This window comes from Vulpes vulpes, chromosome 6, assembly GCF_048418805.1.
Source record: "Vulpes vulpes isolate BD-2025 chromosome 6, VulVul3, whole genome shotgun sequence".
Taxonomy (NCBI): domain Eukaryota; kingdom Metazoa; phylum Chordata; class Mammalia; order Carnivora; family Canidae; genus Vulpes; species Vulpes vulpes.
This window is the reverse complement of record NC_132785.1, coordinates 21,435,384-21,462,295: the sequence shown is the minus strand read 5'-3', so window position 1 is coordinate 21,462,295 and position 26,912 is coordinate 21,435,384. Positions and strand designations below refer to the sequence as shown.

The following is a 26,912-nucleotide window of genomic DNA, read 5'->3' as shown; positions in this document are numbered from 1 at the left end:
AAACATTTTCTTTTCCATTCAACACAAAACACTAATTTTAATTCAGTGAAGTCTGAGAATAGAAATGTACAGTATCCCAGAGGAACTTGAAAGATTAAAAAGGTATTTTTGGCTAAAGATGATTTATTTAGTTTTGATATAACTGAAACTATGCAACAGGAATCTTTTAAGATGTAACAAATGTGATTTGTAGTCTTAAATTCCACATGAGTGAGTAATCAAAGGAGTTTGTGAGTCAGGCATAATCTTTTAAGAAGGTTTAATGTGGTTGTGATATCTTAGGAACTGACTCCCGATTAATTTATTTTAGCATTTTGAAGACAGTCTCTGGAGGCATTCCTTAATGGTGGGCAGGCAGAGGATGTGCAGTTTTAATTGTTGACCAACATGAGCCTTCCTTGTTTACCATCCAATAATTTGTCTGAGCAGATATGAAAAATCTTTGGCCAATTTCTCTTATGGTATTCATCGCATAAGTGTTAGTCATCTAAGCAGTATTATTTTTAAAAATGAAGAAACGACCAGAGTGTAGGTAGAAGCTTCTAGTGTTGTCATATCTGCTGAGATTCTATAATGATTAGGACGGTGTCACCAGTGAAGGGCTTACATGCTGGAGTAGTTTAGGCAATTTCACAGGTGTTGAGTGAGGGAAGAGTCTACAGCTCCTGCTGTCTCTGTCACTCAGGAGCTGTGCCTGTCTCTCCCACTAACTCATCTATGTGACCTTGGAGAAAGTCGCTTAAAACCCCGGGTATCTTTATTCTGATGTCTCTAAAACAGTGAGTTGGTTTAAATTTAACCATCTCATAGTAGTATTGGTACAACATCTATTCAATGCTTTGCAGTCGTTGTGAGAAAAAGCCAAGGCTTTTTATAATTTTTTGTTTTCTGTTAGTTATGTTCTTACTTTTGAAATTTGAATTTCCCCTTGCTTGGCAGAGTTTCTGAATATCCACCATTTCTCACCACAATTATTGACACCCTACTGTCACCTTAGATATAGAAAATTCTTGCTAAGTAAGCCATACTGGGCCTCCATAGAGTTCATTCCTCCCATGGTTTCCTATTTGTTAAAGTAGCTTCGAGCTGATAAAGCTCTTCAAATTAGGAGAGGTAGCAGTTCTACATTTAAATATTTATATTACATTTCTAAATTATAACTGCTTTCCTGTTTTTCTTATCTCTCCTATTATTTAAGTCTGTATTTCAGTATATTTTACTTGATAGTGTCATTGATTTTCTGTCATGCTCATTTGAATTGTATGCTTTAAACAATATAAACAATATTTATATTTTATAACTCTGGATGTAAGTCATTACCTGTCACAAATTCTGAAAAAAATTAAATAGTATACAATATAAAGATACTAAAATAGCACAATTGATTTGACAAATGGAACAGGTCAAACATTATGTCAGTTTGTTGGTGTTGTTCCTCACTTCTTTTATCTAGAATACAGATGCTCTTTAACTAAACAAGCTGTAGCTATAAACTGGAGGTGGGGTTTAGATAATGTTATTCTGCATGAGCACAACAGTTGCACACCTCCTCACCATATTTTCGTGTGCTGTGTATGATTTACATAATTTGTATAAATGTTAAAGGATTCAAAAGCAAGCCCAGAGCTAACTTTGAATCTAAAATCCAATTTGATATGCAGATATTTATTAGATGCTATAACATTAAACATTAATTCATAGCTGTAAGCATGATAATGCGTTTTGTCTTCAAGTTCATTAGGAATATGAGGTAAACTGGCACCAAAGCAGATGGATGCTGAAGCGGCAACCTAACTGCCTTTCTTCTACTCCTTTAAGAACAAACTATCTTTTTCTATTACTAGTTTTTGTAGTTTTCATCTATTTTATGGTTTTATATTTTTAGGCCCTCCAGAAATTTACATCAATGAATATACCTTCGATATATTAACTCAAACTCAAAAGCTGTTAAAATCCAAAAGGGGATTTTTTTATTTCGGAAGTAAAACCTCATGTCATGTCAATCAATATCATCCACATGGAAGGCAGATATAAATATCTTCCTATTTTTCATTGCGACATGATACCAATGTCATAAATGCTATCAAATCTCTATTCCTCTATATTATTGCACTAGGTGACAGCCATGGTTAGGAACTGGCCCCTCTAACACCGTAAACAACCCTGAACCCCATAAATACACATGCTTCTGTGACTCAGCTGGTTGGATTCTTTTCCTCTGGGTCACCCTCTCCGCAGGCAACAACTTACCGCAGGCTTAATATTTTCCACCTGGAACATCAGGCCCCTGAAAGTAATATTTCCTACAGTTTCAACTGAAAACAGACAACACTGAATCACAAGTTATTATTTTCAAGAGCCAGAAGCAGCATATGTGGGTCCTTTCAGAGTTAAAGTACCCCTACCTCTACCCTACAAAAAACATACTGCTTCAATATAATTTAATAGCCATGATATATCTGGCATTAGTTTTGGATTTTCCTACCACCTAAGCATTACTACTTCCTGCAGAATGTCATCTTAGTGGAGAGTAACCAACAACTGACAATAATTTGAATTAGAGTGAGTTAATATTTAAAGTAAATGGCTACACTTGACGTGTTATAGTAGTCTTTTCTCATGGGAAAATTTGGGCAGTAGTGATTATAATGCACAGTAGGTTTATAGTCTTTGCATGTGACCATGTGTCCTCTCAGTAGATAATTCAAACTATCTTAAATAAGATTTTGTCTAAGATCAAGGCAGTTTTCTGATTTTCCTGATTATGCATGTTAACTTGATTACGTTCCACCACACTTCCAACTATGTTGAGTATAGATAAGTGAAAAAGCATATATTACCATTGGAAGTGATGGGGAAATATGGAGAGAGATTGGGAAAGTGAGGAAAGAAATAGAAATCAGCAAAGTGTAGGACAACAGAAAAAAGATTCTTTTGTCCCTGCTTCAGCTGGGCGTGTACGCTTTCCTAAGTTTAGGTTGAATTCAATACATAAATTCCTTTGTACTGAAGATAATTCTCTGTTAAAAATAAATAGAATATTTTTGGAGCATACATTGTTGGTTCTAAGTGTACTATATAGTTTCTATTTAATTCCGATGTGCTTATATTTAAGTAAATATGAATAAAATTATGATCTGAAGGAAGCTAAGTAAAAAACTACTGAAATGATTTAAACTATTTGTAACTGCATAAAATGGGTAAAGTTGAATAAAAAAGTCTACAGTACAAGAGCTCAGGGATTATGTATGATTTAAGAAACTTGGTACACGATTTTAGAGTTATAATTTTTATTTTGTACAAGAAAATCATTATCAGAAAAAAGTGCAATTTATTTCTCAGCATGTACCAGTTTGTTAGGTACTATACAGAGCTAATTCACTCACTTGTTTCCAAATCCTTAGGACTTCAAGATGTGCAACTGATAATAATATAAATGTATGTAAAAGACTTAAAAACAGCAGAGAGTGAATCTGAGAGCAAGATGAACTATGTTAATTTAAGGTATATTGTTCAGGGACAACAGCAGCTGGTTTTAGGGGTAACATGTATACAGAAATTGAGCCAAAAAAAAATTGACACTTTCTCTTGGAAGATTTCCTAGAGTAAAGAAAGGTGGTGGCAGTTAGTCAGTGTGCTTGGGGCTATAGGAAAGTATTGAAACCTCAATACTTTAAATAAAAAATAGCTCGACATAACTTAGTGTTTGCCAACTTTGCTGTATTTTGCAATTACCTGGGAATCTTTTAAAAATATTAATGCTTGGCTTTCACTTTCAGACACTCTGATTTGATTAGTATGGGGTATGAGCTAGGCATTGGGATTTTCAAAAACTTCCTAGCCTATTTTAATGTACAGCTATGTTTGAGAATCACTGGCATGAATGTGAAAAAAGCTTCAGAGAAGCTTTTTTACTTTCTTTAATAGGCAATAACTTTTTGTATTTATAGCTTTCCTTAGTTGTATTTAAATGTTAATATATCTTTATTTTAAAATAAGACAGGCTCTTGAACTACTTGGATTCAAAAAGCGATTCTGGCTACTTGGGTTGTGAACAGCTGACAGATGCATTTAGTGAAATTCTATATAGGGTTAAAAATGAACATATTGAAACCTTACATATTAACGTGGATAAATATCAAAATAATAAATGTTTTTGGAGAGGGGAAACTCCAAAAGCATTCACATAGTACCATAACATTCGTATAAAGTATAAAAAGATGTAAAATAATTGCTTTTGTTTATGAGTATGTAATAAGCATAAAATACATGAATAGGCATAACATTCACTAAATTTAAGATAGTGATTACTTCTAAGAAATGTGGGAAGAATTAGAATGATGAAGGGGTAAACGTTTATTATATTTAATTTTTTAAGTAATATCCCAATCAAATACAGCAAAATTATAAGATTAGGCAAAATTAATGGTAATGCACATGTTTCCATAAGTTTAATAGATGGTGCTGGGAAAACTGGACAGATGCATGCAAAAGAATGAAATTGAACCTTATCTTTCATTGTATACAAAACTCAACTCAAAAAGGATTAAAGACTTAAACATAAGACCTGAAAGCAGTGAAACTCCGAGAAGAAAGAGGAGACTATCTCCTTGACATTGGCTTTGGCAAGGAGTTTTTGGAATTGATGCTGAAAGCATAGGCAACAAAAACAACGGTAAATAAGCAGCTGCATCAATCTACAATACTTCTGGATGGCAAAGGAAGCAATTGGCAAAAGGAAGAGGCAACCCATGGAATGTTAGAAGATACTTACAGAGCATCTATCTGATAAAGGGTTAATATCCAAAATGTATAAGGATCTCATAAAAATCAAGAGCAAAAACCTCCAAATAGTTCAATTAAAAATGGGCAAAGGACCTAAACAGACATTTTTCTGAAGAAGATATACAGATAGACAATAAGGATAGGAAAATGTGCTCAACATTACTCATCATCAAGGAAATGCAAATCAAGACCACAATGAGATATCACTTCACACCTGTAGGAATAGGTATTATAATAAAATCAGAAGATACCGGTTTTTGGTATGAATATGAAGAAAAGGAAACCCTTGTACACTGTTGGTGGTAATGTAAACTAGTACAGCTACTATGGAAAACAGTATGGAGGTTCCTTGAGAAATTAAAAATAGAACTACCAACCATCCAGAAATTCCATTTCTGGGCATACACCCACTATCTCAAAGAGATGTCTGTACTCCCATGTTTATTTGCAGCATTTTTCACAATGGCCAAGAAATGGAAACAGCCTAAGCATCTATCCATAGATGAATGATATAGATCATGTTTTCTTTATTCATTCATACACACACATAGTAGAATACTATTGAACCTTTAAAAGGAGGGAAATCCTGCCATTAATGACAACATGATGAACTTAGAGTACATTATGGTAAGTGAAACAAGTTAGATACACAAACACAAATATCACATTACTTCACTTACATATGTAATTAAGAAGAAATATTTCAAATTCTTAGTAACAGGCAGAATTATGGTACTATAGTTTGAAGATGGGAGAATAGGGAAAATATGATCAAAGGTTAAAGACCTTCCATTTTAACACGTTATGGAGTCCTAACGTAAAGCATGGTGACTATAATTAATAGTAATGTATTGTATAGTTGCAATTTGATAAGCTCTGAACTATTCTCACCACATATGCACAAAGGATCTCTATGGGAAGTAGTGGATATGTTAATGAGTTTGTGGCAATTTTTTTCACAATGTATACATAAATCAAAACATCACAGTGTATACCTTGAATATATATACTTTTTTGTCAAAAACAAATACGTTTAAAAAAGCATACTTTTCAAGCTTATGATATTCTTTTTTTTATAAAAAAAGATTTTATTTATTTATTCATGAGAGACACACACACACACAGAGAGGCAGAGACACAGGCAGAGGGAGAAGCAGGCTCCACGCAGGGAGCCCGATGTGGGACTCGATCCTGGGTCTCCAGGATCACACCCTGGGCTGAAGGCAGCACTAAACTGCTGAGCCACCTGGGCTGCCCCATGATATTCTTTTTTTATAGTGAAACAGTATAAGAAATTGAATATTATAGATGAAGAGAGACTATCCTTTAGCATTGCATGCATACTTCTCTAAGAATACAAATATGGTAAATATGAATGGTCACACTGAGCAATTTAAAATAGAAGTCTAAATTGAAAGAATTGTCCAATTAAAATTAACCAGAATTTATTCATTTATTTTTAATACTCTCATCTTAAAACATTTATTGGGAATCAAATTAATGTCTCATTTGGGGCCAAGACAAAAGCATTATAGTTTGCTTTTGGAATCTGGTATATTATGGGAACATCAAAGAATATTTTAATAGAATTTTGTGTTTTTATTCCAAAAATATTAGAAACTATTGTGAAAATGTTATGAGTGGGAAAAAATGAATACTTTTATGTGAGGGGAAAACTTGTGCAGAAAACAATTCTAAATTATGTAACGTTTTAGGTTTTAAAATATGGAAATATATGAATAAAATGGCAAGGAATATATGGTCAATGTTGATCAGTGTCAACACAAGACACTGATATCCCCATAGGCTGGGGTTATTAACAGAATTAAAATGAATAAATATAAACCAAAAAAATTATAATAGTACATTTTATAATTAAATCATTAAACCAATAATTGAATTAGGTAGGTGATGATCTTACCTTGATCTTTTTGTAAAACTATAGAAATATGTGAAAAGAAAATTGTCAAGCATTTCTAAAAGACTTAACCATATCAGAGAAAATTAACACAAATAATAGCTATTCTAAAATACTTACCTAATTAGAAAAAAGAATTCTCATTGTTCCTCAAAAGGATTTCCTCATATTAAGATATAAACTTGGTAATTTTTACAATCATACATTCAAGAGGATCAAGTAATAAACTCTTGGGGCAAACTTATATCTCAAAATTCACTTTCCCTACATTTTGCCAAGAAATGATATGCAAAGATTGTGTTTTTCAGGAAGAAAGGAAACTTTACCAGTAATCCCCTAATCTTTTTTTTTTTTTTTTTCCACTCCTTCTACAAGAGAAGAGATAGTCTGGGTCTCTTTTCTTCAAGTCCACCGTTACTTTAGGTAATTCATCATTAAGGGATAAAGAGCACAGCTTTCCATATGTGTCTTTAATACACATTCCCATTGAATAGGAAGGAGGGAATGGTTCCTATCTCAGCACTGCTTCCTTTTGCCCATTATACATCATTGGGGAGATCAAATTTTGTCTGTGTAGGATAGATGGACAAGGAAGAGATCCCTATGACCTTTTTCATTCTTGTTCTATGATTTGTAAATTTAGTACATCTATGAACGTTCTTAAATATTATAGGTGATAATTAAAAATCTAATAGGAAATTCAAGTTTGCTACTTTTTTCCTCTACATTGTAGCTCATGTTTTATTTGCTCGGATAAGAACTTTTATGTGGCTGTAAGAATAATGTTTTTTTTAAACTACCCTATAAACTGCATACTATTTTTAGAAAGAAAATGCATTCCTTTAATGAAATAAGTCTTTGCTTGGAGACTTTTTCCCCCAGACTATTTTAGTTTGGACTGCAATTACAATATATGCTTATTAGAAATGACAAAAAAAAAGTTGTAAAAAACTTGTAAAGTTTTTAGTTCTAGAACTATACATTTATATTTAAAAAAAGCCATTGTGCTATTAAAAAATTCAGTTATTATTCCAAAGGCAAATATCATATTTTCCTCTAATTAAAAAGTGTATGGGTGCTTCCTGGATTGATTGTTGACAATGAAGTGAGTTAGGATGGAAAGATTTATTTTGTTTATTTTTATTCCTGAATTATTACTAATATATGCACATACCACTAATGTGCATATATTAGTAATAATTCAAAAATAAATAATTCAGGAATATTCTTAATAATTCAGGAATTAAAAAAAGAAAAACAGTTTTGACCAATGTAGAAGCCACTGATGTCCTAATTTCAAATTCTCAGAAGAAATCTGATTTAGCTCTCTACCACCACGGAAATATGGCTACTGGTTGCCTCCAAAATGACATTTCCACAGATGTCCCCATGGGTGTCCACAGTGGCTAGAGGATTACTGGGAAGAAGAACTGATTTAATTAACTTCAAGAGTGTTTATGTTAGCACAGTTAAAAGTAATTCATCATTATAATAGGCACTGGAGGAACAAAAAAGGAGAACCAGTCTGCCTTTGATGAAGCTAGTGATTTCCTGTGGATAGATTATAGTTCTGGGACTTGCAAAAAGGAAATATTAGAGAACAATATGATATAGAATCTCACTATGTTGAAAGTGCGTTTGACAGCTAGTGGGAAGAGTAGCTTTCTAGGTCAGCTCACTTTGTTGAGGACAGCTTTATGTAGGAAGTTAGACTTGAGATTTTCATTGAAAGAAGTGGAGTCATTTTTTTTAAGGCAGGATTTTATATGGGTAGAAAATTCTAAGATTCTAAATTCTTAGAAAATTCTAAGATTTTCTTTAGACTTCACCTTCTTTTCCTTATTGTTGCAAGCTGAGTTAAAGGCCCTTTCAAATTCTTCCATAATATATGTCTTATTTGTAGTATATACTGCTATGTAATAGGAAATATTAGTCTCTCAACTTGAGTAGGGACATCCTGAGGACAGGCCAGTGTTTTAGTCTGTATTTCTTATATCTAACACCTCTAAATATTAGTGGGGACCTCTAAAATGTGGGCTATTTGACTGCTGGCTGGCTGGACAGACAGATGACTGGGGTAAGATAGATGGGTGGATGGATGGATGGATGGATGGATAGATGAATGGACAGATATATTTAAACTGAAAGGATTGACTTGGTCAAAATCACATAAGAAAGGTTACCTAGGGAGTGATAATAGTGAGGGAAATATCCATCTGAAACACTGTATGTTTAGGTAAGGTAATATATTTGGTTGTGTAGACAAGGTGAAACCTATATATGGCACTTCTGAGAGGCCACTAATGTGATTCTGCACCTGACCAATTTTGAGAAAGTTGCTGAGAACTCTTAAGAGAGTGGCATCATGAAAGTAACAATTTGAGTGGACTGAAAGATGAGACCAGGAGTATATTGCAGTAATCTAGGCATGGAGCGATGGGGTCATGGACCAGAAGAGTAGTGGTGAGAATATAGCAGTTCAGCCAAGTCCTAGAACAGTCCAAAGATAGGATTCCCAAGAAACGCATATATGTTATAAATGAGGATGATGAAGAGGGAGCAGTAAGAAATCCATCCAAAATTTTGAATTTGGCTATTGGGAAAATGATAAAATATTGACAGAATTAAAAACTTGGCAAAAGATAGTTTGCTTGAGGTAGATGGCTAATAAGCTATGCTTTGAACCTATCAAGCATAATACAATTCGTTTTAACTAATAAAACCTAAGAGCAATTACAAAAACCAGTTATAGCCACAGTATTAGAATAATTAAGATGCCCTTTCCTCCTCCCCAGTAAGCATGACTTTCCCCCAGTGAAACCAATATGTAGCAATTTTGCACTCCTGTCAGCTACAATATCAAGAGATTTTCTTTTGGATATTAGCTGATAAAGTTGTCAGCCATTATAGTGATATGTTCATCATCCTTCAGAGGATTATTGAAGACATAAGAGTCTTCAAGCCTCAAAAGAATATTTGAGAATTTAGGGGCCCCATGACAGGCAAGGCCTTTTGCTTAAGCTTAAAAACAACCAAACAGAGACACTGAAGGAAATCTTGCCAACATTATCAAAATTTTTGCAAAAGATAGTAATTGCCATTATTATCTTTGAACTCTAATAGTATGTAAATTTATTCTAAGTTCTTAAATAGTCTAATGAAAAGAGAACATCACAGGATCTCCAATTTATGACTCTAGATGATTTTCTACATACTAATAGTGTACTTTGGATTTTTATGTATTCATTTTTAATAGAACACTTACTAGATAGCTAGATCCCAAAATGCTTGATTTTTAGCTGTGGAAATCTCACGTGCTAATTTTATGACTTCTAAGAATTGAAGTGGTCTTTCTAAATCTTAGATTTCTTACTTGTAAACAGTTTTGTGAATGTACATAAATATTGAATGTAAAATGCAGAGTACAAACAATTGCTAGCATTATTTTCTGTAAATATTATTTAAAAGTTTATTCATTAATAATAGCTTTGCAAAAATTAAAAAATAATAGTTTTGTAGATAAAGCTATGGTGAAATTCATCAAAGTTTTTCTTATGCTCAGGTTCACATTAAAATGTCACCGTAGCACATGCTTAGGACATTATAATTTGAAAGAATGGAGCCTACTTATTATTTTGCAAAGCCAGGCTAGGTAAACTGTATCAAAACACAGTCTGCAAAATAGAGTAAATTCTGTGGAATATCAGGAATAGACAGTTGTATGAATTAGTTTTATAGATTTTCTAAATTTTATTCTGCAAAAGTATTTTCCTTCATTCATTTTGTGCAGAATAGACCTGACTTTAGAAGTATAGTTTTTTAGTGAATTTTAATTCCCATTACTTTGCTAAGCTATCAATAATTTTGGCATAAAAAATACATAAAAAATAGATTACAATTTGATAACATTAGCAATGTCACAACTCTGAAAACATTATTGGTCATTAGTATTATTCAGACGTGCTCTTCTATGTCCAAAATCTTGCTTATTCTTCCTCTCTACCACTTCCCAGTATCTCCAATTGAAATATGACAAATCGTTTTACATCTTTCTAAATGCTCAATCTTCTTTCAAAGCCTCTGCAGTCTTCCAGCCAACAGGAAAGTACTTTCCCGCCTCTGACTCATCTTTGCCCGTTAGTCAGAATTCCCTGGGAAATACTCTATTCTATCATTCATTATCATTATTTAGTCGCTTCTGTTCTCGTATTTGTAGGAATGAAAGGCAGAGACTCTTTGTTGATGATCTCTGAATCCTGTGTTGTGTAATGGCCTATGTGTTATATATAATAGGGGTAAATAGGGGTTTATTAACTATGTTTTGTTAAATTGTTGCAAAATGACAACTTGCTTATGGTGTGGTGTTATTAGCTAGTTGCACACAATCCAGATTTTGTACAACTTTGAAATAGTATGAATAAAATCAACAGATGGCTCCTGAAATTTTCTTGGATCAAATTCGGTCATCACTATTTTTCATTCTTTGAAAAAAATAAACTTCGAAGTGAATAATTGGAAATATTAAAGCCTAAACTGCTACTTCCTTCTTTGTATTTTACGATGGCAGTTTTCAAAGCGGTATTCTTGCCTATTATGTAGAGAAGGTAAGTCTCATGAAGGCTATGGAATTTTCAACTGTTTTATGTTTTTGAAGGTGCAAATGTTGCTTATGTACAATTAATGTAACAGTACATGTAGGAAAACTTTTTCTAACCCTTAAAAAGAATCCTGTATGGATGCATGGTAATCATTTTTGCTAAAGCAACATTGTAAGTTATCTGTGTACACCAAAGTAAAATTGGGATATAGATGTTTAATAAAATTCTAGAAAAGTATTATGCATAGATTTAAATACATATTTTGATGATTTCACTCCTTTTGAAAACCCTGTGAAAAAGATCTTGGTATTTATTTAGTCATTTTATTTGTAATATATGATTTTCTTAATACTCATGTGAGGTATTCATGGCAATATTAATGTCTCCATTATACCCATAACACAGTGGAAGATGATAAAGAGCAGGTGACAAGCCTGTAGTGCCAAAGCTAAGAGTGGAGGAACAAAATATCAAGTCCAGATAACTGCTTTCTCTGAAAACAAAAACAAAATCAAAATCCTGCAATCTAAACTAAATACAGTAGAAGAAACAGAAGGGAAGAGGGTAGACAGGAAGACATAATAATGAGAAATAAAAAGAAGATGAAATAATCACTTCGAAGTTATATCTTGTCATTGCATGGCATACTTAAGCATGAAATGATATTAAATTTTACTCTTGTTAATTTTCCTATTTGTCTGAAGCATTCTGAAGGCCTTTTCCTGGTTATATGTTTAAATACTAGTGGCTAATTGGGTGTTTAATATTAAAGTACCTTAAGATATAGGGTTTTTTTTTTCTTCTTTTTTCACTCCAGTCAGTGTTTCATAGAAGATTGTATAAGCTCACTAGGAGGAGCAGATGATTTTATCCTTTTGTCTCTTGCTGAGCTGCATTAAGAGGACTGTCTGCACTATTAAATTTCTTTATATCAAAGGTGTATCACCTCTGCTGGGGGCTGAAAGGTTGATTGAAACTAAGGAAGAATTGGACAGCTAAAAGGGCCAAAAGCATCAAAATGTGGCTGATAAGTTTCCGTGATAGAAAAGATATTCAGCTAGAATTATTTCATGTTTCAAAGAAGATCGCAGCATAATTTAATTTCCTTTAAACAAATCTACAAACTTGATTATATGGCTGGAAAAATTATTTGAAAATCAAAAATAGTGGGTAGCAAATGTCTTTGTTTTTTCCATTATGAACCAATAGATGGTCCTCTCAGCTGGTTTTCCAAGTATTTTCCTTTCGTTAATATGGTGCTTTTTAACATATGGTCTAATTTACCTTTGTTAGCCTACAATTAAATCTCTGTCCCAGTTTCTTTGATGTAGTATTATCAAAACTGCAGGTGGTCTTATACATACCACCAAGATAGGTCAGTACAGGGAATTTCAAACATTTTCTTTTCACACTAAGATTTTTAACCTGTCCTCATAACTCAGTCTCTTTAATCCTAGGATTAACCTAGCTACAATTCTGGGAATCTTTTCTTTAAAGTGTTGCAATGTCTTTTTGCTATATAGTGAAAAGAACTAACACAGGACTCCAATTAGGGCCTGACCCTTACAATGTGAAATGCAGCTTTCACTCAGTTTATCTCACACGTACACGTGGACTGTGCATACACATTCACTGCACACAATGTACAGCGATGTCTCTGGGGATGTAATTGGAGTTCTGTGGGTCTGAGCCATCAAAAATATACTTCTGTAGCCGCTTCTCACAAAACTATGTGGATTTCTGGCATTAGGTCATCCATAAATACTACATGACATAGATTTTCACATCTCAAATCCACCATTTTCTTGGACTTGAATTTGTGCCTACTTTGGTCTGAGAAATCCCTTTCTAAAGAGCCAATAACTAAATTTTTCCACTACTTTTTGTCTTTTTTTACTGGCTAACAAGAGAAAAGAAAGGAACCAAGTCAGCCAAATATTAGGACCTAATTACAGTGTGATAACTAAATGATTAAGACATAAATGACTCCAGTAAAGTTCATATAATGAGAAAGAGGCAGAATTTTTGTAGTTCTCTAACCTAATGGAAAATAATCAGATACAATGTCATCACAGTACTTTTTCAGTACTCGAGTGTTGAGTTGAATTGGCAATTTGGTAAAGATGCAAGATCAGGATCTAATCATGTTCTATGTTGGCCATGCAACATCAAACAGAATTTGTTAAATACTCAGCTTTTAAAAATTATAAGACACCTTTTACTCAATCATGATTTTTTCAAGTGATTCTAATAACAGATTAGCTCTATCCCAGATAATCATGTTATCTGTTTTTATTTTATTAAGTTTTGTAACCCTTAAGTACCGCGCATTTTTAAAGAATGGCAATTAGTAACAAACTGAGATGAAGGAACTGGGTTCTGATTACCTCATAGAGATTTAATTTGGTACAGAAATATTAAAACATTAAGTAGAAAGGAATGTGAAATGATTTTTTTTTTTGCAGGAAGAAAAAAAGTCACAAGTAAATTTCTTGGGAAAAGCTGCATTAGTATGGGCAGATTCCTCTGACATAGACTCATAATATGTGGTAATTATTCCCAGTTATATTCCTTAAGCATTAGCAGTTTATTATGAACACTGTGCAATTTATAAGCCTAATATTAGACTCAAATCTCCCAGGCTATTAGTTATGTTAACTCTGAATACACATGCTCAAGCAGAATTGTGTTGGAAATATTACTTAATGAAGGTGTAATTGATAAAGGAAATCTATTTTGCAACCTAAAAACTATATTGTAGCCTTTTCAACAACTTTTATAGAGCCCAGAAAAGTAACACCTCATAGATTTCATTAAATATATATGATTGTAAATAGATGATGAATATAAAGTTTGCATTCCTGTATTTGTTGAAAAATCTTGCTTATCAGAGTGAAGAAAAAAATGCTTTAAAAATTGCATGATCAGAAAAGAAAATTTCATGATCATTTTTATGCCCCTAAACTTACAAACAAGCTAAATGTTTAGAAGGAAAATATTAACCTTGTAATTTAGAGCCCAAATCCCTATTTATATTTTAGGGAATCTTTTGTTTTGTTTATCCCCACCTATTTATTAATAGAATATGCCATTTGTCCATAAATGCATTTTTATGTATTTATTTATTTAAAAAATAATTATATGTGAGAAAGACAGATTTCTTTTTTAGACTCCATGATTTCATTTTCACTAAATCCTACATTTAACAGGTTTAACAATTTTAAGATTTCTGACTATGATAGACAACATAAACATCCGTTCATTTAATATGAACATACTATTTCTTGATCGTTAGTCATTGCTCAAGGAAACCAAGATGAAATTTGCATTCACCTGCTTCATCTTAAGGATAAAATGTACATTACGCTACAGAACAGAAAGCTAGCAACATTCTTTACATATGTAGCATGGCTATTTTAATATTCTGTATAAGTCTTTATAAAAACTTTTGATAATTCTAGTTTCTTTCAGGTAAATCACATTTGGGGTCCACTTTTTCCTACCCACCCTTCAGAAATTCCAATAAAACTATTTTTAACTGAGTAGCTAATCCGCGGTGCTTATTTGATATTGAAATCTCCAGCTGTCTCCTTTTGTTATTTTTACTTACAAGCGCTGATTTTGCTATTTCTTAGCATTTTTATAAATGCCTCTTATCTATAAGTTCATGTTCATATGCTTAATTCTTAGCAACAGAATGGGTTAACGATATGGAAAGTTTGAAACATTCCCTTGTAACAGTATAAGTAGTCATCAGTAATATCTTTAGCAATTTTTTTTTATTGCGGTATAACATTATGTCAGTTTCAGGTGTACAACATAGTGATTGCATATTTGTATACACTGTGAATTAATCAGTCATTACAAGAAGTCTAGTTTCTGTCATCACCATATGAAGTTATATAATATGCAATATAATATTATTGACTATAGTCACCGTGCTATACATTACATCCCATTGACTTCTTTATTTTATGATTAGAAGTTTGTGCCTCTTAACTCCCTTCTCACATTTCCCCCAAGCCCACCACCAACTCTGACAACCACCAGTTTGTTCCCTCTATCTGTGAGTTTCATTTCGTTTTGTTTTTTAGAGTGAGCATATAAGAGAAATTATGTGGTTCTTTCTTTCTCTATCTGAATTATTTCATCCAGCATAATACTCTCTATGCCCAGCCATGTTGTTGCAAATGGCAAGATCTCATTATTTTTTATGGCTGAATAGTATTTGATTCACGTCTTCTTTTTCTATTCATTCATTGATAGCCACTTTGGTTGTTTCCATACCTTGATTAAATGAATAATGCTACAGTGAATATAGGGGTGCAAGTATCTTTTCAAATTAGTTTTGTTATTTTCTTCAGATACTACTTAGAAGGAAGTAGAATTGCTAGATTATATGGTTCACCTATTTTTAGTCTTTTTGAGGAATATCATACTGTTTTCCATAGTGGCTGCACCCATTTACATTCCCACCAACAGTGCAGGAGGGTTCCCTTACCTGAACATCATTGCCAAAACTTACTACTTATCTTTTTGATAATAGCCAGTATGATAAATGTGAGGTGATACCCCATTGTGGTTTTGATTTGCATTTCCTTTATAATTAGTGATGTTGAGCATCTTTTTATGTGCTTATTGACCATCTGTATGTCTTTGGAAAAACATCTATTCAAGTCTTCTGCCCATTTTAAATTGGATTTTTGTTGTGTTGAGTTGTAAGTTCTTTATGTATTTTGTGTATTAATCTCTTGTTGGATAAATGATTTGCAAATATCCTCTTTCATTCAGTATGTTGCCTTTTTATCTTGCTGATGATTTCTTTCACTTTACAGAAATTTTGTAGTTTGATATAGTCCCATTTGTTTATTTTTGTTTTTGTGGCCATTACTTTTGGGGTTGAATCCAAAAAAAAAACTATCTGTAAGTGCAATGTCGTTTACCACATATGTTTTCTACTTGGAGGCTTATGGTTTCTGGTCTTTACATTCATCTTTAATCCATTTTGAGTTAATTTGTATATGATACAGGATAGTAGTCCAGTTTCATTCTTTCACATGTGGCTGTTCCGTTTTCCCACATTCTTTATTGAAGAGATTATCCTTTCCCCATTGTATGGGCTTGGATCCCTTGTCATGAACTGGCTGTATATTGCATGGGTCCATTTCTGGGATCTCTATTCTAGTACATTGTTCTATGTGAGTGCTTTTATGACAAGACCATACAGTTTTCATTACCACATGTGGGTAGTATAGCTTGAAATCAGGAAATGTGATGCTGCTAGCACTGTTTTCCTTTCTCAAGAGTGCTTTCACTACTTGAAGTCATTTGCGGTTCCATAAAATCTGAAGGTTGATTGATTCTACTATTCTGTGGAAAATGCCATTGGCATTTTGATGAGGATTGCATCAAATCCATAGGCTGTTTTTTTCTAATATGGATATTTTTTAACAATATTATTCCAATACATAAGCAGAGAATATCTTTCCTCTTTTTGTATCTTCTTCAGTTTCCTTTATCAGCCTTTTGTAGTTTTCAGTGTACAGGTGTTTCACTTCCTTGTTTATATTTATTCCTAGATATTTTATTGCTTTCAAAGCCATTAGAAATGGGATTATTTTCTTAATTTCTCTTTCTGGTAGTTTTATTAGTCTACAAAAACACAACAGATTTTTATATGTTGATTTTGTGTCCTGCAATTTTATTAAACTTTTAAATTAGATATAACAGTTTTTAATGTAGTCTTTAGGGTGTTCTATATACAAAATCATGTTATTTTTACTAAAAAATGGCAGTTTTACTTTTTCCTTTCCAATTTGGATGTATTTCATATCTCTTTCTTGCCTAGTTGTTTTGCCTTGGACTTTCAATACTATGTTGAATAAATGTGCTAACAGGGGGCATCCTCGTCTTATCATATCTGATCTTAGAAGAAAAGCTTTCAGGTTTTCACCATTCAGAATGATACTAGCTGTTAGGCTTGTCATTATGGCTTTTACTAGGTTGAGAAACTTTCTGTCTATCCACTTTGTTGAGTGTTTTTATTATAAATAGATGTTGAATTTCATCAAATGTTTTCTCTGCATCTATTGAGATGGTCATATGATTTTTATCCTACAGTTTGAAGTATCATATTTTTTGAGATATTGAACCATCCTTTCATCCCTGGAATAAATCCTCCTTGATCATGGTGTATGATCCTTTCAAAGTGTTAATTCAGGTTGCAAACATTTTGTTGAAGAATTTTGCATTTATGCTCATCAGGGATTACCTTTTTTTGAGGTGTTTTTTGTCTAATTCTGGTATTAGGGTAACACTCGACTCATAAAATGAGTTTGGAAGCATTCCCTTCTCTTCAACTTTTTGGAAAAGTTTAAGAGGATAGGTATTAAATTTTCTTTGAATGTTTGCTAGAATTTACCAGTGAAGACATCTGACCCTATACTTTAGATTGTCGGGAGGTTTTTGATTAGTGATTCAATCTCCTTGATAGTAATCAATCTATTCATATTTTCTATTTCTTGTTGATGAGGTCCTGGAAGACTGTATGTCTGTAAGAATTTATCCATGTCATCTAGATTTTCCAATTTGTTGGCATATAGTCAATGATACCTGTCTCTTGTGATCTTTTGTATTTTTTGGTATCATTTGAAACTTCCTCTCTTTCATTTCCAATTTTATTTCTCTAGGCCCTCTCTCTTGTTCTTAGTGAATCTAGCAAAAAAATTCTCGTTGTTTATTCTTTCAAAGAACTAGCTCTTAGTTTCATTGATCTTCTCTATTGTCTTTTAAATCTTTATTTCATTTATTTCTGCTCTGATCCATATTATTTCCTTCCTTCTAATTTAAGGATTGGTTTATTCCTCTTTTTTGTTGCTTTATGTGTACAGTTAGATTTGTTTATTTGAGATTTTTTCATGTTTTTACTGCATCCTGTAGATTTTGGTAGCTGTATTTTCATTTTAATTTGTTTCAAGGTTTTTAAAAAAACTTCTTCTTTAATTTATTCATTGATCCATTTGTTGTTTAGTAGTATGTTTTAGTGGCATGTTTCCACATATTTGTGATTTTTTTCAGGTTTTCTTTTTATGATTGGTTTCCAGTTTCATATGAAACTGTGCTTAATAAACTTTCAGTCTTCTTAAATATATTGAGACTTGTTCTATGGCCTAACATATGATCTTGCTGGAGAATTTTCCATGCACAGGGTGTCTGGGTGGCTCAGGTGGTAAAGTGTCTGCCTTTGACTCAGGTCATGATCCCAGAGTCCTGGGATCGAACCCCCTCCTGGGCTACTCATCATGGAGTCTGCTTCTCCATCTCCTTCTGCTGCTACCCTCGCTTGTGCTCTCTCTCTCTGCTCTCTCTCTCTCTCTCTCTCAAATAAATAAATAAATAAATAAATAAATAAATAAATAAATAAATAAAATCTTTAAAAGAGAATATTCTATACACATTTGAAAAAAGTGAGTATTCTACTACTTCTATATAGAAGATTCTGTATAAATCTATTAAGTCCATCTGGTATAATGTCATTTAAGCCTATTGTTTCCTTATTGATTTTATGTCTGGATGATTTATTCATTGATGTAATAGGGATATTAAAGTTTCTTACTACTTTATTATATTATATTATTATCACCCTTTAGTTCTGTTAATATGGGCTTTGTATATTTAGGTACTTCTATGTTGGATGCATAAATATTTACACATGTTATATCTCCTTGCTGGATTGACACCTTTTTCACTATGTAATGCTTGTCTTTGTCTTTTATTACAGTCTTCATTTTAAGGTTTATTTTGTCTGATATAAGGAAAGCTACCTAGGATTTCTTTTGGTTTCCATTTTCATAAAACATCTTTTTCCATCACTTCACCTTCAATCTATGTATGTTCTTGTATCTGAGGTGAAGCTCTTATAGGCAGTATATAGATGGGTATTGTTTTATTTTGCTTTGTTTTAATACATTCAGCTAGCCACTCTGTCTTTTGATTGGGGAATTTAGTCCATTTACATTTAAAGTAATTATAGATATGTATGCAGTTATTGCCATTTTGTTGTATTCTAGATCTTTTGTAGTTCTTTTTCAAACTTCTTCTCTTGATCTCTTCTTTTGTTATTTGAAGACTTTATTTATTGTTTCATTTTAGATTCCATTCTATTATCTTTTGTGTATATACTTTAGGTTTTGAGTTGCAGTTAACTTGAGACTTACATATGATAGCCTATATATATGCCATTCTATTTTAAGTTGATAGCAAATTAAGTTTGAATGCATTCTAAAACTCTCCATCCCCTCCTAACATTTTATGTGATTGATGTCACATTTTACATCTTTTTATTTTTTGCATCCTTACCTAATTATTATAGTTATCGTTATTGTTATTACCATTGTCACTTAACCTTCATGCTAACTTTATTAGTGATTAGTTCATTACCTTTACCAGCAAGATTTTTTACTTTCATATGCTTTCTGGTTACTAATCAGTGCCCTTTCTTTTCAGCTTAAAGAAGTTCCTTTAATATTTTCTGTAAGGCCAGTTTCATAGTGGTGAACTTTTTTAGTCTTTGCTTAATTGGAAAATTCTCTCTCTCCTTCAATTCTGAATGATAACCTTGGTAAACAGAATATTCTTAGTTGGAAGTTTTATGCTGTCAGCACTTTGAGTAAGTCATGCCACTTTTTTTCAGCCTCCAAATTTCTGCTGAAAAGTTTGCTCAGTCTTATGGGAGTTACCTTGTATGGAACATTTTTTTTTCCTCTTGCTGCTTTTAAGATTCCGTCTTTAACTTTTGACATTTAATTATAATGTGTCTTGTTGTGAATTTCCTTGGATTTATCTTTTTTTGGAACTTTTTGGGCTCTTTGGATCTGGATGTCTGTTTCCTTTTCTAGGTTAGGGAAATTTTCAGTCATCATTTCTTCAAATAAATTTTCTGTTCCTTCCTTTCTCTCTCTTCTCTTTTTGGGACTCCTATTATATGAATGTTGTTTTGTTAGATGTTTTCTCATAATCCCTTAAGCTATCTTAATTTTTTTAAGTTATTATTTTTTTTTCTTTTTGCATTCTGTTTGAGTGAGTTCCACTGCCCTGTCTTCCAGGTCACCGATCCTTTCATCTACTTTGATTTTGAACCGCTCTAGTGTATTTTTCAGTTCAGTTATTGTATTCTTCAGCTCTGTGACTTATGTTTGGTATTTGCTTATGTTTTCTATCTCTCTATTGAAGTTCTTTCTGAGTTTATTCATTCTTTTCCTGAGAGTGGTGAATATCTTTATGACCATACTTTGAAAACTTCCTCAGGTAAATTATTTATCTCTGTTTCATTATGGCTTCTCTTCTGGCATTTTATCTTATTAGTTCATTTGGTGCATATTCCTCTGTTTCCTCATTTTGCTTGACTCTCTGTGTTTGTTTCTCTGAGTTAGTTGAAACAGCTATCTCTCCCAATCTTCACAGGAAGACCGGGGATGTTTCAGTCTGCTGTCTGTGAAGTGCCCTGGAAGTGGTAGCCTGCCAAGAATTGTCTATTTGATTGTTTCAATCTCGTAGAACCCAGAAAAATAAGTCTCCTTGGCCATTAGAGGCAGGCTTCAAGGAGTGTCTCCTGTGAGAAGTGTGTGCACTCTCTTTCTTTAGTGGGACTATGGAGGAGCAGCAGGCTGAGGTAAATAAACCTGACAGGTTTAGTTGGACAGAGCCACATGAGAATGCTGCTTTTAGCATAGTGAAGCTGAAGGAGAGTATTAGTCCAGGCAAGTCCACCTGCCTGGATTAGTGGGGCAAAGCTGCAGGAGAGCACAGAGACAGAGCAAGCAGTGCTCTCAAGATAAAATGAGAATGCAAAAGTAGTGTCTCTGCCAGCACCTCCATCCCCAGAAAGAATCCCAATAGACCTTTACTCCTCAAGCAGAGACTATAAGGCTAGCCAATGAATTTCCCTTACATAGGGTCTAGGCACTCTTCAACTTGCAGCTTTTGTGCTGGGTCCCTAGGAGAATGAGGCTCTGTGTGAGCCTTTTAAGAATAGTCTCAGTGTCCTACTGCCCTTGTGGTCTCCTAAACACTAGTCCCTTTGGTTTTCAAAACCAGATGTTTTGAGGGCTCATGTCTCCAGTGCAGATCCCAGGGACTAAAGATGCCTCATGTGGGCTCAAACCCCTTGCTCCTCAAGGCTTTGCTCCATAGTTATGAGATCTCTCCTACTTGTGGATCACCACATGGTGGGGGGAGTGTGATTTGACTAGACTGTCTCTGCCTCTCCTATGCATCTTGATGTGGCTTTTTTTATCCTTTGTTGTGGTAGGGTTGTTCAGCTAGTATTCAACTCTTTTTCAGAAAGAATTGTTTTATATGTAGTTGTAGATCTGTTGTATCTCTGGAAGAGGTGAGTTCAGGGTCTTGCTACATTGCCATTTTAAACTGTCCTCTTGATTTTGACTTCAGTATAAGAATTAAGTGCTGAGCTAGCAAACTTATCAAATATTTGTTACTCTTTTTCTAGGGTTACCAGCTGGACACTGGGATAAAACCCTGCTAATGGGCTTCCTGTTTCAAACAGAAAAGGATGCAGATGTTTTAACCTGCAACAAACACAGAGAAACATATTTCCATAATAGACAACACACACACACAAGCTCTGAGCTTTTTAAATATCTATTAGTTTGGAGTATGGCATCTAATATGCTAACATTTTCTAAAATATAAGCTCTCTAAGATTGCAAATTATTTTTCTATTAGCACAACAAAATTTCAGTGAAATTCTCATTATAGGTATACCACTCTTGGCTCCATTTCTTATGAAAATTCTTTTCAAAATATCATCTCTCTAATGCATAATATTCCCGGCTGGAGAAAAAAAAAGTCTTATTAGGAGAAAGCAAAATAATATCTTTCCTTGTGGAAGCTTTGTGTTAAAACTCATAACTTCATTTCCTCTGCCTCTAAGCTACACTATGTAGAAGTCACTCCTGGTAAGTTATAATTAGACATGTAGGATAATTCTAATGATGTCTTACAACTGATGAAATCAGTTTCAGCCCTGTCTACCACCTGATTACCATGGAAACCATTGCTGGCCAACCAAGTAATTCTGATCAAAAGGAATTATTATTAATCCTCCTAGTATATGTTGGATAGGGATTTGCACAGCTTTTGTTAAAGTTTCTTGTGGAGGCTGAAAGGTCCAGTAAGGGTAAATATTAATTCTTAATGTGCTGGAGAGCAAGAATGGCTTAGTCTCTATGGGGCACAACTGGCTCTTGGTAAATCAGATATTAACAGATTATAGGATCAGCCTTGCACTACCCAGGGATTAGAGATAAACAGGTGAATTTGTAGAGGAGGAAAATAATTTCTAAAGCTGACTTAACCAAGTCATTGCCTTGTCAAATTGAATTTGAACAAGAAAAACAGAATGAGCAAAAAATTAGAAATTTTTAAAATAATATTTATGGTAATTTCCGGGAAATCAGATGATAACACTGAACAATTGTTCTCTTTCTTTGCATAAGTATAGATATGAGATGATGTGGAGGATGATGACTAAATGTACTGAGAGGCACAATGTTCTTAGGGACCTTTTTTTACATATCTTTATCTAGATATTTACCATATTATATTGCACACTTAAAAAAATGGTTAAAGTAGTAGGTCTCATGTTATGTAAGTAGGCTTAACTCATTAAAAATGCAAACCCAAAATAAAATAAAATTCAAAAATTGTGTAATCAGACTTGACATAATAAATACTGCCAAGAACTGAAAACAAGCTCTTAATTAAAAGAATCATCATGCAAACTCGTGTCATGTAAAGTTGTGACAAAATCATAAGTGTTTCCCCAACTTTCAGTTTATATTCCAAGACTAAAAAAAAAAAAATGAAAATGAGGACTATTAGTTATATTAGCATTTTGTCACTATTAATCATGAACATTGTAAAACTACTTGTCTTGCTGGTTTCTTGGTATTCTAATGAGTATATAGAAGCTCAAGATTGATAGCAACATGGGACCTAATTCATTCAGACCAGTGGAAACTGATAGCCTTGAAAAATGTCACTGTTTTTATGATTGTGTCAGAATTAGAAAGCTGTACATTCTTCGACCAATTAAAATCCATTATCAATGCCAACTGAAAAATTTTTCAGCCTGTTGGCCAAGGGATGAATAAGTTTGTTTTGAAATGCTCATTAAGTATGTGGCTTTGTCTTAAATCCATTTGTTTTATGGAAGATAAGGTAAAGCCAAGCCAGTATTTTCTAAATTAGTTCTTGGCTACTCTGACCTTTCATGTTACTTTATACATTTCTTGTTTTAGTTTTCTGGTGTGTGTAGTTAGGCCCTTGCTTTGCTCTTGTTTTGGCATTCAGAAAGAGTCAGAAGGTTGAATTGGCACTTGTGCCATGTATTTTTGGCGTGCCCTGTGAAATGTGTTAATTTCTGCAGCTGTGTAAACTGAAAAAGGAAATATCATGTAGATGTGCCTGGAATTAGGAGCTACCATTTACACATTTGGCTAACTTAATAAAGTTAATCATGAAGGTAAATTACGTATATTTATTTATTTATTTTTTTGTCAGTGGTTAAATCGCAAAAACCTAAAGAGAAATGATATTATGGTGAGCAAAGATGCTACTATGTGATATGGGAGTCCAAACAATTTCAAAATCGAATAATTTATTACTAAACTAATATTTTACGCTAATAATACCTTCAAAGCTCATGAGAAAATGATTCAGATCAGATAAGACTAAGAAACAATGAACTAAAGGTGAATGTATTCTTTTAGGCAATTAGAGTAGTTCTTACTAGTCTGAAATCTAGAATTTACTTATTTGAATAATTAGGTATTCTATACATTTAACAGTGTTTTCCATCCTTCAGAAGAGATCATCCCTTGGCCGATTAATTTGTATATTAATTAATATAGTTATTTCTTTATACTTTTTTTTCTTTTTTTCTTTTTTTTTTAAAGATTTTATTTATCTATTCGTAGAGACAGAGACAGACAGAGAGAGAGAGAGAGAGGCAGAGACATAGGCAGAGGGAGAAGCAGGCTCCATGCAGGAGCCTGACGTGGGACTCGATATCAGGTCTCCGGGATCATGCCCTGGATGCTAAACCGCTGAGCAACCCAGGCTGCCCCTCTTTCAAATTTGCTATTTGCATACATAACCTGACCACTAGGGATAATTAAGGATACATAAATAATAGGTTTTAAGATTTATAATATAGGAACCTTGAAACTGTATAGTAGAAAAGAAATGTAGGACTGAGAAGTCATTTTTAAAATATGTACTGCTTCTTCCCTTTTTTAATAGATACTATTTGTGTTTTTCATTATTCACCAATGATTACTCTTTTTCTTCTTTAATTCATTGAAATAAAAACCCTAATGAATTTAATAAAAATATAAAGTAATAAAATATGAAAGAGCCAGCTTAATGGCAGTTTTTATTCTGAAGATCATTATTGTAAAAATAGTTTATTGGCTTTGGAAACTCTGTCCCTACATTTAGGAATTTCAAAACCCCTGAGATTTAAACAACCTATGCTTATATTTTTTTGAAAACCTTTTAACAATTTTTAAGAGAAATAATTTTTTAAACTGAAATAATTTAATACTTATCTTGCTTTGTGAAGTACATTCTAAAATTTAAAATAATTTTTTGCCTCAATTTATTTTTAGGTGGTTGTCCTAATAATTTATCTCCCTTTCTTCAAGACACAAAAAAATCAAAAACAAAAACCCCATCCCAATATCTTACATTTTCATTGCTTTGAGAATACAAAATTTATCTCTAGCTTTGTGATAAATACTTGTGAAAACATTGGCGATATTCAGACTTGTTAATGTAGCTTGTCTGCCCATACCCATACAGGAAGCACTCCATCCGCCAGAGTGCATACAAATAACACACTTCACTTGCTGGTGAAGTCACATCCAAAGAGTGGTTTTAATGTTCTAGAGATGTAAATGGAGTGTATGGTGGAATGGCAATAAAAAAGCAATTTCATTTAGGAAAACTCATTTCTTAGTGTATATCCTGTGAAGGGATATTGTTTGATTAAAATAAAAGACATTAAAATTCAATAAAGACAGAGTGATCATGGCTGAAGAAAGTTGAATCATTTTAAAGTTAATTATGCTTGCAGTTGATCTTGTGGCTGTGTGGTGATATATGTGATGTAAAATCTTTATGTTTCCATGAAACCATATCATATCTCTATGTTGGATGCGTGGAGGAACATGATGGCATGGAGGAAAATAAAAAAGGGCACAGAAAATAAGAATAAGAATATGAGAGTTTCTTTATGAAAAAGGAAGTTTGAAAATAATGTTCTGTTAGATACATTTGTCCCACATTTACATTAGTGAAAGAAATGCAACAGTGTTCATTACCCAGTACGTAGAAGACCTTGTCTAAGTCCCACTCTACTCCTTCCATTTGTTACCTGTGTGACTTTAGACTTAACTTCACACCTTTCTGAATTTATTTTCTCATCTATAAATTGGAGCTAATGATATCTGCTCTACATGTATCATATTGCAAATAATATAAAAGCACTGTATACATTGTAAAATTAGCATATTTCAAAATATCTTTATTAGACAGTATTTGTAAATGTAATATTCATTACAGAAACTGATTTAACTCTTGAATTTCTGCCAAAATCTAAAAATTATTTCTAGACATCAAACACAAGTTGATAGTAAATGAAGCAATGGCCTAATTTCTTTTAGCAATGGTTTAGGCAGTTTCTCCTGTAAATCAAAGTGGCCAGTGACATCAGCATTGGCATACCTGCCTCGTGGATCAAAAAATAAATAAATGCATGAGGGAAATTCTGAGATATTCTTTTATGGTCAAACTGCAAAATTTACTGGTACAGTTGTCACTGTACCAACTGTACCACTGGCTTAAGTTAGCCTGCTTACAGCTCATGTAAGTATACGCATATGCCAACTGTTTGATGGAATAACTCACATTATGTGAAGAGAAATTCATTCATTGTAAAGAACTATTTATCATTTATGTCATATATTTAAGAATTCTTACTGTTTTTTTTTTTTTTTTTTGTCAATATGATGAGGCGTTATTACCTTGTGTAGATGTTTGTTTACCTCAGGGTAAACTTTAATTTACTCAACAAATGTATACTTGAGAAATTAAGGATAAAGTATAAACTTACTTACAGACTATAATGGGTTGTAGAGTTGAATTCAGAAATAAATTTTTTTCTAACCCTTTATTAATTCCTTTAACGCAATAGAGCTGTGGTAGCTATTTTGAAGCAGAAGGAGAGAATCTTAAAGCAGACTCTCCATCGAGTGAGGAGCCAGACACTGGCTTGGCACCAGGCTTGATCCTATGACTCAGGAGATCATGACTTAAGCAGAAACCAAGAGTTGGACACTTAACCGACTGAGCCACTCTCAGGCTTCCCAACAAACTCTATTTTGTAGGATAAACACTAACTAGGATCTCTCAATTAAAAACAAACAAGCAACAGTAATGGCTGTAGCAGCCACATTTATTGTCTGCCCACTGCATGAGAAACAGCATATCTTACATGTATTTATTATTTAATTAACTAAACAAAGAAA

At 33.1% G+C, this 26,912-nt stretch overlaps 1 protein-coding gene across 13 annotated transcripts in view; it reads left to right on the top strand.

Moving 5' to 3' along the window:
• The window catches only part of PCDH9 (protocadherin 9), a 959,413-nt gene that overhangs the window by 730,502 nt on the left and 201,999 nt on the right, over positions 1 to 26,912 (top strand). Inside the window, exon 5 of one of the 13 annotated variants that reach the window (XM_072760678.1) lies at positions 21,809 to 23,850. The exons of 10 other annotated variants lie outside the window; for them this stretch is intronic. In XM_072760678.1, the coding sequence (XP_072616779.1) occupies positions 21,809 to 22,011 (203 nt within the window). In that variant the 3' untranslated portion in view covers positions 22,012 to 23,850. Of the gene's footprint in view, positions 1 to 21,808; positions 23,851 to 26,912 lie in introns of those variants that run through there. 2 more of the 13 variants (XM_072760676.1, XM_072760674.1) reach the window with 2 other exon arrangements.